The 15,692-nt window shown below is 32.7% G+C and overlaps 1 protein-coding gene across 1 annotated transcript in view; it reads left to right on the top strand.

The window, feature by feature from the left end:
- Positions 1–15,692, top strand: part of LOC129805216 (neuronal acetylcholine receptor subunit alpha-7-like) — a 122,404-nt gene that overhangs the window by 71,226 nt on the left and 35,486 nt on the right. The window contains exons 7-8 of the mRNA XM_055852988.1: positions 10,040–10,234; positions 14,683–14,769. Coding sequence (XP_055708963.1) covers positions 10,040–10,234; positions 14,683–14,769 — 282 coding nt within the window. The remainder of the gene's footprint in view (positions 1–10,039; positions 10,235–14,682; positions 14,770–15,692) is intronic.

The raw sequence follows: 15,692 nt of genomic DNA, 5'->3' as shown, positions 1-15,692 counted from the left end.
AATTTGAAAACTTCTTAAATACAAGAAAAATACGCGAGCGTAAAATGCTTCTATTGGAAACATATTAATCCAAATGGAGACAAGGGATAGTATCTAATTGGAGACAAACAGTGTAAGTGAAACTGCGATGAAAGACTTCCAAAACCTTGTTGAGTTGCTCCTGAGTGCAGAATTTGTTATTATTCCTGGTCTTTTCTCCTTTCTCATCTAAAACAATATGAAAATCTCTCCAAAAAAATCATATTTCCGGGGTTTCCTATTGAAGCATTTACAGACACTTCAGAAAAAACCCTTTTTGTTCACGAAATAAGTAATTATTTCATTTGAGAACTTTACGTACCGTTAACAATAAAGATTAGCACTTAATTTAACTAAAATTAGCCAGAAATATGACATAAATGTTAAACAAAACGAATAAACAACAGTCACCTCATTGTGTTTTTCATTGGAAAACATGGTCGATCAGTGGAAAATTTGATGGTGAAAAGGTACACTTTTAATTTTTCTGAGAAATTAACAAATTAAAATTTGTGAACTTGAATGAATTTTTGTTTTATTTGAAGCAAAATTAACTAAATAATGAAACTGTGGTATAGAAAATATATAAATATAATAACTTACTACTGTATTTATCATGAAAACAATGACGTTTCCATTTAGAGTAGCGAAAAATTTCCATTTGGAGCAGGTGTTGAATTAGCTTAATTTACCCTACTTTTGTATAAAAAATCGGATGTCTTTTTAAATTCGTCTTCAAAATTGACTTCAGCTTTTTCTCTTCGGAAGATCCGTTGAATAATATTTATCTGAGTACGATAGTATTACAATTTTCAATATGGCAACTCTTCTAATATTTCACTTTTATGATCATAAAACACCCAATCAGTAATCACTGCGACGTCGATAATTCGATACTAAATTTACATCCATTTTGATTGCTGTTGAAATAGTAAATTTTTAAAATTTTGCTAACGTAATTGTGAAGTCGCTCAAGCGACGTATTGATGACCTAATGTCATACGTCTAGTCATGCATTGCTACTTGGGTTCTATACCATGGAATATTTTTCTGTGACATAGTGGGATGAAGGGTGAAAATAATACATATAACTTTTAGTGCTAGGGATATTGCGTGTTGTGTCTAATGTAAAGTGACAGAACTCAATTTCACAATCGATTACACGTATTCCATATGATGAGATACAATATTTTGTCGCAAACAAGAACAGACACAATAAGATACATTGGCTGGATGGAAAAAAAATAAGTATAAGAAACCAAACATGGTCCAAATACTATACTTTAGGTTAGCACAAATGACTTCACTCTAATTCAATTATCTCAATTGATCGCAGTTGAAGTCTTGAGGAGAGAATCCACAGAGGAAATCTCATCAATCCCTTAAGAAAAATTCACAGCATCCAACCATCCAGCACCTTTTGATCAATATCTTTTCACCACATCATATTTTATTCATTACACGATTTTCCAGCAATGCGATTTCTCCATCTAAATCAATATCATGTGGTGTGGCTTCTGTTGATAAATTTGAATGAAAATGCAGTTGAAGCTGTTTCATGATTTTCCCACAATCTATTTTAGAAGTGATATTTTTCCTATAAAAATGCTTATTTTCCTCCCATAGAAAATCTCTTGTCAAATCACATCCTTTATTGTTTATTCACATGAATTGGTATTGCGCACTAAGTATCAGTGAAATACTGAAAATGCAATTTTGCAATAGTCTATTTAAATATTTTTGCATAATTCACATGTTGAACGGAAAATGAAATATTTTTCAATGATTCGACAATGAACACAATGAATTTCCCTGAACAATTTGCATAATATAGAGAGAGCACACAAATTATCTATTATATGAGCGGAAAATTTTTATTTCCATTCTAAAATTATTGCTATCTGCAAAGTGCTTTCAATGGTTTCATCATTTAATATAAGAGGTAAATAATGCAAGAAGTACAATATAATTCATCATAACATATTTCATAATATTTTTGGATGTTGAAGCTGCAAGAAATATAGGTTAATGTCATTTCAATTTAAAGTTTTCTGTTTTTAAAATTGGGTCAAAATGTGGAAATCTAATTTTAAATTTCATCTCACTATATAATTAAGTTTTGTCTACAAAACATTAAATTTTTCACAACCTGTGGCATAAACTTAGGGAAACATTATGTTTTATTTGCAACCCAGATTTAAAGAAATAAAATCAAAAATTTCAGTTGAACATTACTCTAATTTATTATTATAAATATTTTTATATTCTGCGTGTCATATTTGAAATACTAGAAATGGTTTGCGCAGTCACTGTCAATAAAAGTTGAATTAAATTTTTTATGATTGTTAAGAATTTACATGGGTCACGAAAGACAAGAAAACAGCATATTTTCTTCAAATATTATTTTTCAAAAAAATAATAAAAAATTAATACTACCTCATAAGCTAGTATCTTGTCTGAAATATTCAAACTTTGAAGGAGAACTCAAAAATGGTGATGACGAGTGACCAAAACTTATTTATTTTTATATAGAGCGCACATATTTTTTTTTTCAATGTCAATTTATTTATATACTGCTTTTTAGATAGAGCTCTTTAAAGGAAAAAACTTGACAGATACAGGTTTTCAAGGAATTCAATCTTTGTGTGACAGCGGCCACCGCCGTCTTAGCGTTGGTATCGAACATCCAGAATAATACGGTGAAAAACTCTTTCTCAGGTTTTATAAGCTATCTTCATCATAAAATAAATATAAGAATAACATGTGATAAAAAATAAAAATAAAAAGCAGAATAAGACGCCGAAAACGTTTGGAAAACCCTATTTCCTGTTTCAATTCAATGAAGTTCATTCCAGAAAATTACTCCCTCAATGATGAAGGAGCAATATAGAATACAGCTCCGCGATCCCGGCACAACGAGACACGAAGACCTAGCGAAAGAACCCGGTTGAACTAATTCCGTTAAATAACTAAATAATTTGACGAAGATGAAGAACGCGACAAATGAATTCTACTACTCGCGACTGCAAGAAGAGTGATAAAGTGTTCCACAAAATTCTGCCACAGTAGCGCGAGATATGATCAAAAGAACGCAAATTAAAAATATAACGTATAAGGGAACTGTTTGTATTGTAATTTTGGCCAGCTTGTAATTTCGGGCACTTTGAGGGTAAAGTTGGACATTAAAAATAAATTGAATAAAACTATGGAATTATCTTCCCACATTTAATGAATAATGTATTCTACCTAAATATTTATTCTTTTTCGAAGATTTTAACACTAAATTCATTTAATTTTAATATGATTTGAATTAAAATAGCTATGTTTAACCTCATACCAAAGTGTAAGCAATCTTCAGTCTTAGGCTCTTCTAAAGTGTGGTGAGGTACTAATATTTTTCCTTCGTTATTTTTAAGTAATATTGTTAAATATTCACTGATTATTGTGTTAATTCATATTAAAAGTAACTTGTTCATTAGACATGGAGTGAGATTTCCCTTGCGAATACATTTTTCATACTTGTTATTTTTTAAAGTGTCTTTTTTCTCCAAATTCTGTAAATTTTTAGTTTTTGTGATTGTCGAAAAAACACAAGGAAATATCATCTGTACGAATGATATACTGTGCAAAAAGTCTTAAAAGAGTCCCGGAAACGCAAGGGAATTGGAGAATCCACGCGCGTACTTGGAGTACTGAAGTCAATTCTTTTTAATGAATTAGAATGGAAAGTTTCTGGACTCCTCGAGACATCCTACGGTTTTTCGTTATAAACAGGAAATAATAATAATGGCACAACATTCCATGAAGGAAAAAAGCCTTCCTGCAAGGGGATTTCTAGACGTACATTATTATTTCTTCTTGTACGGGATGAGGTTGTCAGTCCCATGCCCGTGGAATCAAGTGCAGTGAATCTCACTGGATGCAATCCGAACACCTTTAACGCCAGAAAAATTCCTGCTGACCTAAAGGGGATTCGAACCCGGAACACTTGCATCATAGAGCGAGTGCTTTACCACGTTACCCATTAAGTGCCCATAAACAGGAAAGGTTTTTGATAAGTTATGTTCTTGAAATTAACAACAATGGGCATAATATTGCGATGGATTGACTGTCCAAAATTACAAGCAAAGTGTCCAAAATTTCAAACAGAGTATCCAAAAATACAATCAAGACGATAAACCGCTTCACAAGGTTCCAATCAACACTTCTGAAAAGAAGTTACAGAAAACTTGAGTGTGCGTTAAATATATTGCACTTTAAACTTAAGACATTAGTACTTATATGCACCCTGTCCCAAATTGCAAGCACTTCCCTTACAATTATTATTGAAAGTTACTGTTTGGTGCCACATAGACGCAGCATCGCAAAAAAGTTTAGCACAGTAGGAAAAAAGGGGAAGGATTGTCCATCTAATCTCAACACACCTACGAGCCTAACGGTTTGAGATTGCAACTTGGTTTCTTAACACAAATTCCATCTAAGTCAATTTATTTTATTGGGGATTATTCTTAGAAACGAAATCGTCATATAAAGATGAAATGCATAAAATTTCATAATACCATCTAAAAGCTTTTTTCGGTCGGAGAATAAGTTAATTATAAACATGCATATTGTCAGAAAAACTTATTTCCTAAAAATTAAGATTTTGAATATCAAAACTAAACAAAAAATATTAAATATTCGATGCTATAGATAAATACCCCGAATACAAACATTGTGGAAAATTTTGATCTATATCTCAAAATACTTCACTTGCTCATAATTCTAAATCAACGTGGAATGTTTTAATTTTCAAACTGAAAATGCATTAATAAAATAAAGTGTTCTAATTACGTTGTATTAATGACTTTCGCATCATCCTCTTGTAACCCAATTTAAGTATGGAGGTAATAGATGTAGTTTTTGAAAAGCACAGAAAACCATGTATAAACATGCATTCAAATTAGTGAAAATGTGCGAAAATGTGGGTTAGCTTAATTAAAATACCTCCATCTCTTAAATATTCATAGAAGAAAGACACAGGGAAAATCTTCTTTGCAAATGAAAGCTGGGAAAGTCTATTTCACCAAATGGAAAATATTGCTTTTGTGGGTTCTACGCTGAGTTTCTAACCATTGAGTGCATTCTTGAATTTTGCCAGTAAATTGAAGTGCAAATTTAAGCTTATAAATTATACTTCTAGCATTCGAACATGGTAATATTCCAAGAGAATTTCTCATTTCCCTATTTCACTTTCTCCCCTAAATAATTCGCTTATGGAAATATTCTTCAAATAATATATTCCCTATTTCTGTAGCTCTTCAACATTGCCGGAAAGCCATATAATATCTGGTTATGATATTTAAGATGCAACTGGTAGCGAAAACATGCCAAAATTGCATAAATTGTTGCACTTATGTCGTAACTTTTCTTTAATTTGCTGGTCGTACAAATTACAAAGGACAATTTGTGGCAGCATTTTTTTAAAGGGTGGCTTTTACTCAGAGTAAATGACTGTAATTAAATCACATAATGTTTCTACTAAATACTTTTTTGTGGTTCCCTACCAAAGTTCTTTTTTTATCGTCCAACAAAATTCAGAAGGACGAAATGCTCGAAAAAGGAACCGCAAGATAAACATGAGAGAAAGTAATCACTTTTGTGTCCTTTTCTCTCACCAAGAACTATTTTTCATCTTGAACGAATGGATTCGAAAATGCTTTTATGATAAATGGAAATATTCAGAAAAGTATTTTTCCATGCTTTTCTTCCTTTCCAGATGAAACAATTATAAATTTATCAATTCATACTCTATTGATCTGCAAATACTTGCATATCATCTAAAAGTTTGCCTCTCTCTCTTTTTTTAATTTTTCTTTTACTGATGTTTTGCGAAAATTCATTGGAAGCTGTATTGCTGTTTTTTTCCGTGATAAAAATGGTAGAGAAATCTTCTCAAATTTCTCAGTGTTTGAAATAGAGAATGAATTCAGTGATGGGTGTTTCTTATTGTACCGCACAAAAGCAGATAAAAACCAGAAGAAGCAACTTTTTCATACTCTCTTGTTTAATCCTTCATTTAATCAATTTCTTCAAGGATTTAAATAGTGATTTCAGTACACTCAAGACATGATCGAATAACTAAGAACAAAAATAGATAGTTCGATAAGCGAAAGAAAAAGAATTAATTTCAAAGTTTAATTTATCTACATAAATACTCTCTATCCAACTTCCATATAACTTGTTTTAATATCATACTTGACAGACAGATAATATAATTTAATGCTTTATATTGAACCTGTCAATAGTTCCAATAAGTTAATAGACATTACTTAATTTTTTCTCAATATCAAAGAGTGAAATAATGGTAATTAGTATAGGAATAATTTAATCTACAAACGTTCAAATTTCAATTATTTCATACCGTTCATACCACTTTATACTGGATTAATTTTAACGGATTACACGATTTTAATTTTAGTGAATTTTGGAATGACGAATAATTTTTAATAGAATTATCTTAATGCAATTAATGAACCAATAATCATGATATATTTTACTGTATTGATTATCTATTTAATTATATATTCGTAAATATAACTCATTCTTACTGAGAATAATAATAATAATAATAGTTTATATAATTCATAATAATAGGACTTTTTCTCAGTTCAGTTGTCTCCTGATGATTGAAAAGTGTCTGGTGCTGTGTCTCCGAGGTCTTTGTGTGAGCACCCTGGAACCCTCCCGCCAAGGTTACACGATCCCCCAAATAACGAAACCCAGTGATCTTTGACATCACTCGACCACTGAGGAAGACACGGAGCGTGTCGAAAGCTCTGGTAGAAGAGTGAGTTTTTTGATCTTAGGGTTGAAGACTCCACAGATTGTGTTGCCGCGTCCGGACGGAGCTTCCCTCCGAAAATTTCCACTGAAAAGAAAGAAATTAAACAAAAAAAAATTATCAAAATGAGGAAAATAAATAAATCAAGAAAAAAAGGAAGAAAGAAGAAAAAGTTGAGCGTTAATTTCTCAAAGGCTCAGCCTGAAAATATCGCCGAATAGCATCCGCACATTTACGGTTATTAGCCGGAATGGAATTGTGAAATACTATGCCCTTTAAAAACAATGCGCGGTAAAGGCGTCACTGTTAGAATTGGGTACTATAAGTCCTCCAACCCTTGCCGAACACCCCCTAACCAGAAGATTCTATAAGTACTAAGGACGTCCAGAACAACAAATCTTCGCAACAACGAAGCGAAGTTCGTGTTGCGTGCGAGTTGAATTAATTCAACGGATATTGATGTAATTATTACTCTTTTTCGATGTAAAATTTCATATCGACTGAAGTATATGCTTAAGTGTTTTCGTTTTAAGAATATACTTCAGTTAAGAAGATTGAACAAAAAGAGCACTGCTTCTCATGCTCAGAAGAGAAGTCAGGTCACAGCCAACAAATACATTCCGATGAGGAGTTATAAGGTCACGGCAATTTAAGCCGCAAACACTATTATTAATTGCAACTGTTAGGCGACGAATTGCGTAATTATCCGCCCCGCAAGGAAAAGCTCTGCACCATAATGAAAAATAGGAAGAAGAAACACTCGCGAGAAGATCAAGCGAGTATCATAGGGCGTGATGTCCCGGAATCGTCTGACTGAGAATATATAGAGAATAGTTGACCATACGGCAAATAGACGTGGCATGATCAGACCATGAGAGGATTAAATTGAAGATGATACCAAGGTTTTTGACCTGATCAACATAAGGGATAATCTCTCCGTTAAGGAACAAGGGATACGAAGTAGAAGATATTGATTTTTTTGAGATAATAATAGCTTGAAACTTTTGGAATTCAAAATCAAGCCGTTTGAAGATGCCCAGGGCTCAATATTCGAGAGGTTTGAGTTCATGAGGTTAAAAATATTCCAAGATTGGAAGGATCACCCTCAACGTAAATTTGTAGGTCATCTGCATAGAGATGAAATAAGCAATTATGTGGTACTGTGGGCAAATCATTAATAAAGAGGGAAAACATAAGAGGGCCAAGAATGGAACCCTGACCAATGCCCTTACTTAACCCTTTAAGGACGATTGGGTCACCGGTGACCCAAAAATGATATTTTTCCTACGATCTTCTAAATTTATGCTTTGCTCTAAAAAGTTAGAAAAAGTGATTTTTCTGACCCCCGATTTTTGAACTTCTCGTCCTTAAAGGGTTAAGGAACAAGGTGGTGAAACATCTTCACCAAATTTGACAATTTGTGATCTTCCTCTAAATTAAGATCGTATGAGGGCAATAGCTGAAGATGAGAAATTGAAATATAAATACAATTTATAGCAGAGGATATTGTGAAGCAGACTATCGAAAGCCTTTGTGAAGTCCAGAAGAACTAAAATCACAAAGTGACCACGATCGATAACTGAAGAGATGTCATGATTAACCTTGAGAAGTGCCGACGTAGTACTGTGACTCTTTAGGAAGCCCGATTGAAAGTCACAAAGCAGACCATTGTTGGCTAAATGCTGGGAAATTTGTTCGTGAAGGAGAATTTCAAAAACTTTTGAAAGAATAGGAAGACGACTAATAGCCCGAAAGTCAGAAGGAGATTTAGGATTCGTAGTCTTGGGAATCGGAGCAACAAGTGCTCGGTTCCCAAGAATCCGGAAAAGTGAAACACATTCTGCACATACTCTGACTTCGAATACATCACATTTTTCGCATATTTCTTTAATGAATCTGATCTAACTATCTATGGTAATATATTTTAATAGCTAGTCTTAACCGTTTAAGGACGAGAAGATCAAAAATTGAGGGTCAAAAAAAAAAAAATTTTTTTCTAACTTTTTGGAGCAAAATACGACTTTAGAAGGCTGTAGGAAGAGTTTCATTTTTGGGTCACCGGTGACCCAATCGTCCTTCAAGGGTTAAGCCACATATTTCCTTTAAAGAAATTGGTCAGATTCATTAAAGAATATAGAAAAGATACTAAGTATGCGAAGCCAGAGTGTGAGCGAAGCAGGGGGTAAGTCTGCCACTAACGGTTCACTTTGGGTGAACTCTATTGAACTCTATTTAACTTATGGCTAGAGCTAGGCCAATGGGTCAAGTGGTAGAGTAGTCGCTCTATGATGCAAGTGTCCCGGGTTCCAATCCTCTTTAGGTCACCAGGAATTTTTCTGGCGTTAAAAGTATTCGACTTGCATCCAGTGAGCTTCACTGTACTTGGTTCCACGGGCATGGGACTGACAACCCCATCCCTGTATAAGAAAAAATAATAATGGATGTCCCGAACTCCACTAAGGAAGGCCTAGTTCCTCTATGTAATATTGTGCCACCATTATTATTATTATTACTTATAGAGACAGGTGGGGCAGTTTCATTTAGCCTGACTTTATGCATGATTTATTTGTGGAACAGAAACAATTGTATTCAATCTATCTAAATTTATCTTACTTTCTTTAGGTATAGTTTATTTGAAAAAAAAACATGCAAAACACAATAGTTTGAAATGTCTTGTGTGTAAGGGAATCACCGTTTTCTTGACTTAAGAAAGTTATATTTTTGATACTGTTTTAATTAACAAAAGCCTCTATGAAAGAAGTAAACAAAAACAGTTTCTGTGTAACAACAAAAGACCAGAGAAAAGGTGAAGAGTAAGCTTTAGAAAAAGTTGTGTTAATAATTTTCCCTGCATTATTCACCCTATTTATAGAATGATTGCAGTATGAAGGGTTAAATAAGAATTTACGACTCTGTATTCATTCCCGTGGGATGAATAGTTTCACGATATTGTGCCCGGGATATGAGGTAGAAAAAACTTTAAGCTCTCCCTGGTTGCTGTAAAATATAGCAAAAAAAAAAAGAAGAAGAAGAGGAAATGTAGCCAGTAATGTAGGTCAAATAATTTTAATACACAATCCAGGCCTCATGCATTATTTCACCGTGACAGCATTTTGTGTTGTAATTTCAGGTGGATTATTATTAATTTGGTAAAGAAATATTTATGTATATAATTCACATTGAGATTCTCTTTCACAGGCGTCCCTGGGAAGAGAAACGAAATCTACTACAATTGTTGCCCGGAACCATATATTGACATCACCTTTGCAATTATTATCCGCCGAAGGACTTTATACTATTTTTTCAATTTAATTGTGCCATGTGTGTTGATCGCCTCAATGGCCCTACTAGGATTTACACTGCCACCAGATTCGGGAGAGAAATTATCACTAGGTGAGCAGATATGCAAATGTTAGTAGAGTCAATATGTGGCCGCATCACCTTCATCCCTTTTTATCATTTATCACAGTTTGAAAGAATTATGTTGTGCCTTAAAGGGAGCCCTCCTACAAGCCTCCAATGTGAAAAATTGTCTGTCCAAGATTTCTTTTCCGTAACACGATATTGGATATTCTTCAAACGGCCATCCTCGAAATTGGAGCTTTACTGAAAACTCTACTTTCAGCTTCACAGAAAAGAAAAATCCTCTATAGATGTTCATGGAATTGAGTGACAAAATTCATTATGTTTACTCTTTCGAGCGAGAAAAGTGCTATAAAGCATTTTTAATTAGTCTTTCCTGGATTAATTTAGATTTAGATCAAAGCTTCACAAGATGCGACTGAGTACAATAACCCCCTATTTCAGGCACTTTCGCAATTTATTCTTTTTTTTTCTTTCGGCAAATTTTGTCTTAACAGCATCAAATTTCTCAAGACAAAAAAAATAAAACATTAAATGCAATAAATAGTAAATGGTTGTAACGAGTTCCTGTTTGTTTAAACAAATATGGAGTGCTTCAGTATAACTTATGAATGTTTCTCTGTTTTACGATGAGACTCACGTGCAATTTCCCTCTGGGACAACAAGAATTAATGTTCTTGCAAAAATTGTACTCATGTTTCCCCTGGAAAATACTTTTCAATAATTCAGCATAGTTTTGTGTGCTTTTTTTTTAAAGAATATGGAAATATGCCAAATAAATTTCGTATCAAAATTTCAATTTGACAAAGTATGAAAATAAATAGGAGTTTTTGAAAATGAAAATAGTTTGCAATTTTGGCTCATATGTTGTTGGTGACAATTTAGCGGAATTATTGTCAAAAAAAACTATAAAGCATCTAAAGTACAGTAAAGTTCCTTAAATTTGACCATTGGGAAAGTATAAAGGGTATTAATGATATTTTTCAATCCTCAAATTCAAATTTCAGTTTCAAAAAAACTAGCAGAATACGAACCATTAGACAGGAAAAATAGCACCATTAGACGTTCATGGACTGATTGAAATGATAAGTTTATTTGATGCGTACAGATTTTCGGTAATTTTTCTTGAAAGCGCCAAAAAGCAGGCAAACTGGACAAATTGGGGGACTCTTATTTCGAAATGATGATTTCGTAACAAAATTTTTTCAATTAAAGGATCTTTGATGTACTACAACCTATAGGCAAAACCTTTTTGGTCAGTAAAAAATTCAAACTGGTCTGTAAAAAATGAAATATTGGTCAGTAAAAAATCAAATTCGGTCAATAAAAAAAATAAAATACGATCAGTAAAAAATTAAATATGGTCAGTAAAAAACTTTTTAAAAAATCAGTAAAAAATTAAATTTGGTCGGTAAAAAGTCAAATTTGATCAGTAAAAAATCAGATTTGGTCAGTAAAAAAATTAAATATGGTCATTAAAATACTTTTGAAAAAAATAGGAAAAAATAAAATTTGGTCCGTAAAAAGTCAAATTTGATCAGTAAAAAATTAAATTTGGTCAATAAAAAATAAAATTTGGTCAGTAATAAATAAAATTTGGTCAGTAATAAATAAAATTTGGTCAGTATAAAATAAAAATTTGGTCAGTAAAAAATGAAATTCGGTCGGAAAAAGTCAAATTTGGTCGGTAAAAAGTCAAATTTGGTCAGAATTTTTTTTTAAGCAGTACAATGTGAAATTTAATCAGTGGAAAATTAAATATGATCAGTGAATAATAATTCAGTCAATAAAAAACTAAAAGGAAATCAATAAAAGTTAAAACTTTGCATATCCGGAAAAAAAGTATTGCACATTTCGTATTGCGGAAACTTCGTATTTTAGTACATTTCGTATTTGACCATTTCGTATTTCATATTTCGTCTTTCCTAAATTTTGTACAAAAATTAAACAGGTGCTACTGATAACTTTCCAAAGCATAGAAAATTTCCCTTTGCCTCAACAGGTGCTACTTACTGATATTTTCCCAAAACACAGAAAATTTTATCTTATACTGACCAAATTTTATTTTTTACTGACCAAAAAGTCGCAGCCTAACATATATTAGAAAAAACGTGACCCCTTTGAAGGCCATTGGGTTACTGTACCAAATTTCGGCCTAGTTACATGCAAGAGCCACAGGCTTCACGTTGAATTAATATGTAATTTCTTTTTTACTTCTTTTTATGTAGTGTTGCTTGGAGCCTTGTAGATAGTTTATCGTCTTTATTTTCTTTAAAATCATACTTAATACATTTTAAAAAGAATAAAAATGCAGACATAGCTTTAGTGGCATATTTCGGCCACCTTCATTCTCATAGTTCCTTGTCCTTAAGAAATTCTTCCAAGGTTGCTTTTACATCATCTCTTTGGTCGAAGTGACATTTTTTTGTTTATTTATTGCATTGTATAATCTCTAGCGTATGCAGAGACTAAAATTTCATGAAAACTTGAAAAAAAATAAGTATCCGAAATTGCAAGCTGGTCAAAATTTGGTATACAGTTTCCCTAAATCAAATGTTTTTTTTTTTTAAGTTTGGTATTCTGATAAATAGAATGATATTGATAAATGATAATACTTACATGCTTTCACTGTTTTTTTTCCCTATTGACAAATGGAGAAGAGTGTTTATTAAAGATACTGTTCTCTCAAAAAAATAAATAAATGTGGAAAATAAAATAAAAACAAACCATAAATTACCGAGGAATACTAGCAGGGAAATCACTCAATTCCATTGAATGAAAATCATTATTATCTCTTGATAAATATTCAAGGGATGTTTTTCATCTGAAAATTGCCTCCAACATTTCTGTCAATTCTCTTTTATTGCTCTACAAGGATGGCCAATAGCAATTGCTAAAATCTGTGCGTTGGAAAGAAATCCGATGATAAGCAGACAAAAAGTGAATGATCGATGCAAATGAAATTCTGTGGGCCCACGTTGTATGTTAGAAAATTTTGGGTGTAATGTAAAGTTCACTTTCTCATTCATTGGCGCATTTTGGGTGGGTGGATGAGTGGGTGAGAAGTATGAATGGTTGGCTTGAAGACACAGCTGGGAAGTTGTATAAGAAGAGCAAGAGAGAGCTTACAAGTGGTATTATAGATAAATTGTGAGATGATGTATGAATGATGCTGAGATGATAATGTGCAAGAAAATAGGGATGATTGTTGCGTGAGGAAATTTTCACTGGCAGCAAAAATTGAAGATGGATTGAATTATATTTTGGACCAAGTGGCATCATTTCGGGGCATCCCGCAGATTTTCTTGTGTGCTTCCATCAATGAACCATCATCATTCAACTTCCTGGAAAAGAAGTTATCTTTCAGTCGAACTTTTTTTACTCTAACTTCCCATAAGACATTTGAAAATTTGGCTAAAGAATTCGAAAGATATCTTTGACACGTGTCACATTTGTACAAATTTCAAAATGTCAAATTTAAATCAATTTAACAGACTTTTAATGAAAATAAAAATAAAAAATATTAACATTTTGGTGCTCATTTTGGGAAGCTTGGGAAATCAAATTCAAAATTTAAATTTTCAACGGTATTTAACGGACTTCCTTTTCTAAAAATTAGCATTGATAATGAAAAATGTCCATAAATGTCTTGTTTCTTTTTGTACCATTCCTGGCCGTGATATCTTCTCCTCGTAGCCATCACAGTGCATTCTCTGTAGTGAAAATTTCGTGGAAAATCGTGAGCTTAACAGTGTCTTATGAGATTTTCCCTGCAGAGTATGCACTGTGCTGCCTGCATGGAAAAGATTGTGTGATTTGGTGCATCAGCTAAGCCTATATTGATGAAGGAATAAAATAACGTGCTATTCAACACACTGGCATCACGTCCTTAACTTTAATTAAAGCCTAATACATGTACACAGCATAATTTCTCAGCTATTCACTGTCATTATGTTACATCGTCAACACTGTTCACTATGTGTTGCTATTTTAGAATATTCATCATAAACGTTTAGTGTCGCTTCAGTTAATATTTAATGTACAGAAAGTCACTGTTATTCCTCATGGTATTCGCCATCCATCCTACAAAGCTAACAAAAAAGAAAGAGGCAAGTCAGAGGCCACAGAAAGGCTAAATATTGCAGAGGACCACAATCGTACAAAAAAAAAGCCACAGATCATCGACAAATATCACAATAACATCGTCCCACCATTCTTATGTTGTGACCGTCTGTAACGTTCTTTTTTTTCTGTTGTCTGGATAAAATCAAAAGCTTCTAGGTATCAATGTGTACTATTTTCGTTTTTTTTACGCAAACATTTAGAAGAGCATTGTACATAGTGCCTATACATTATGCCTCATTGTACCTCCCCAAAACATGACACATGAAAAAGCATTTACACATATTTGACACTAAGAATACAACATCAAATGAGAAGTAAAAAAAAGAATGGAAAATCAATTTTAATGATACTAGGTGTAACGATTTTACTGTCACTCACCGTTTTCCTGAACATGGTTGCTGAAACAATGCCAGCAACATCGGATGCTGTTCCACTTCTCGGTGAGTTTCTATGCCATTTCATTTAACATTTTATTCAAACTTTACCCCTTTTCTTAATTGACCCCCATTTCTGAAACAGACAAACAGTCTTCACCATTTGATTTTATTTTTTGTTGATGTAAAAGTTTTTTTTTTTTAGACACGTCCCGTCAGAATTGCAAGATAACGTTAAAAGTAGAATTGATATAAAGATTAATACGAACCAAGAGAAATTGTCGTTAAAATCATTTAATTTCAGTGATTGTAAATTATGCCATTTCCACATAATTTAGCCTGTCAGAAAGACAAACGGTTTTAATTTCTCCCAATTATTTAAAGGGCTATTTTAAATAAATTATGGTTCATTGACCAAAAAATTGAAATTATGGTGAGGTAGCACATAATTTGAAATTATACCCACGAAAAAGTTTCAGGGGAGAGTGTGGTGGGAGTAGTTTCATGCAATTAAACTTTTTTCAAAATAATTTTTCTTTAGCATAATTTATAGGTTAAACTATATAGAGTGGAGTCATCACTTATGGACGGTTCACACTTATGGATAGCGTGAAAAATCTTAAGTTCCTATCTAAAACAGATTTCGAAAACTCGTAAAATTATTAGTTTGATGTGTTTAAAAATTTTGTGATTTTTGAAATTTGTTTTAGGTTCGAACTTAAGGTTTTTGAAAGCAGTTCATAAGTGTATAATGTCCATAAGTGATGACTCCACCCTAGGGGAATGTGGTCTGTCTTTGAATGCGACAGCCTTTGAATGCTTCAATTTTTCACTTAATTCCCAAGGCTAAAATTCTCTTTTGTTAATCGAACTTAATAGAAAATAGCTATTTGTATTGATTAGGTGAAACTGGGGCACCAACAAACACGGGGTACCACCAAACACTAATTTTTATTTCTATCTAAACTACTTGGACTATCTCGACCATT

The sequence above is a fragment of the Phlebotomus papatasi genome, chromosome 3 (genome assembly GCF_024763615.1).
Source record: "Phlebotomus papatasi isolate M1 chromosome 3, Ppap_2.1, whole genome shotgun sequence".
NCBI classification, from domain to species: domain Eukaryota; kingdom Metazoa; phylum Arthropoda; class Insecta; order Diptera; family Psychodidae; genus Phlebotomus; species Phlebotomus papatasi.
Note: the sequence above shows the minus strand (reverse complement) of the source record. Positions and strands in the feature narration are given on the sequence as shown.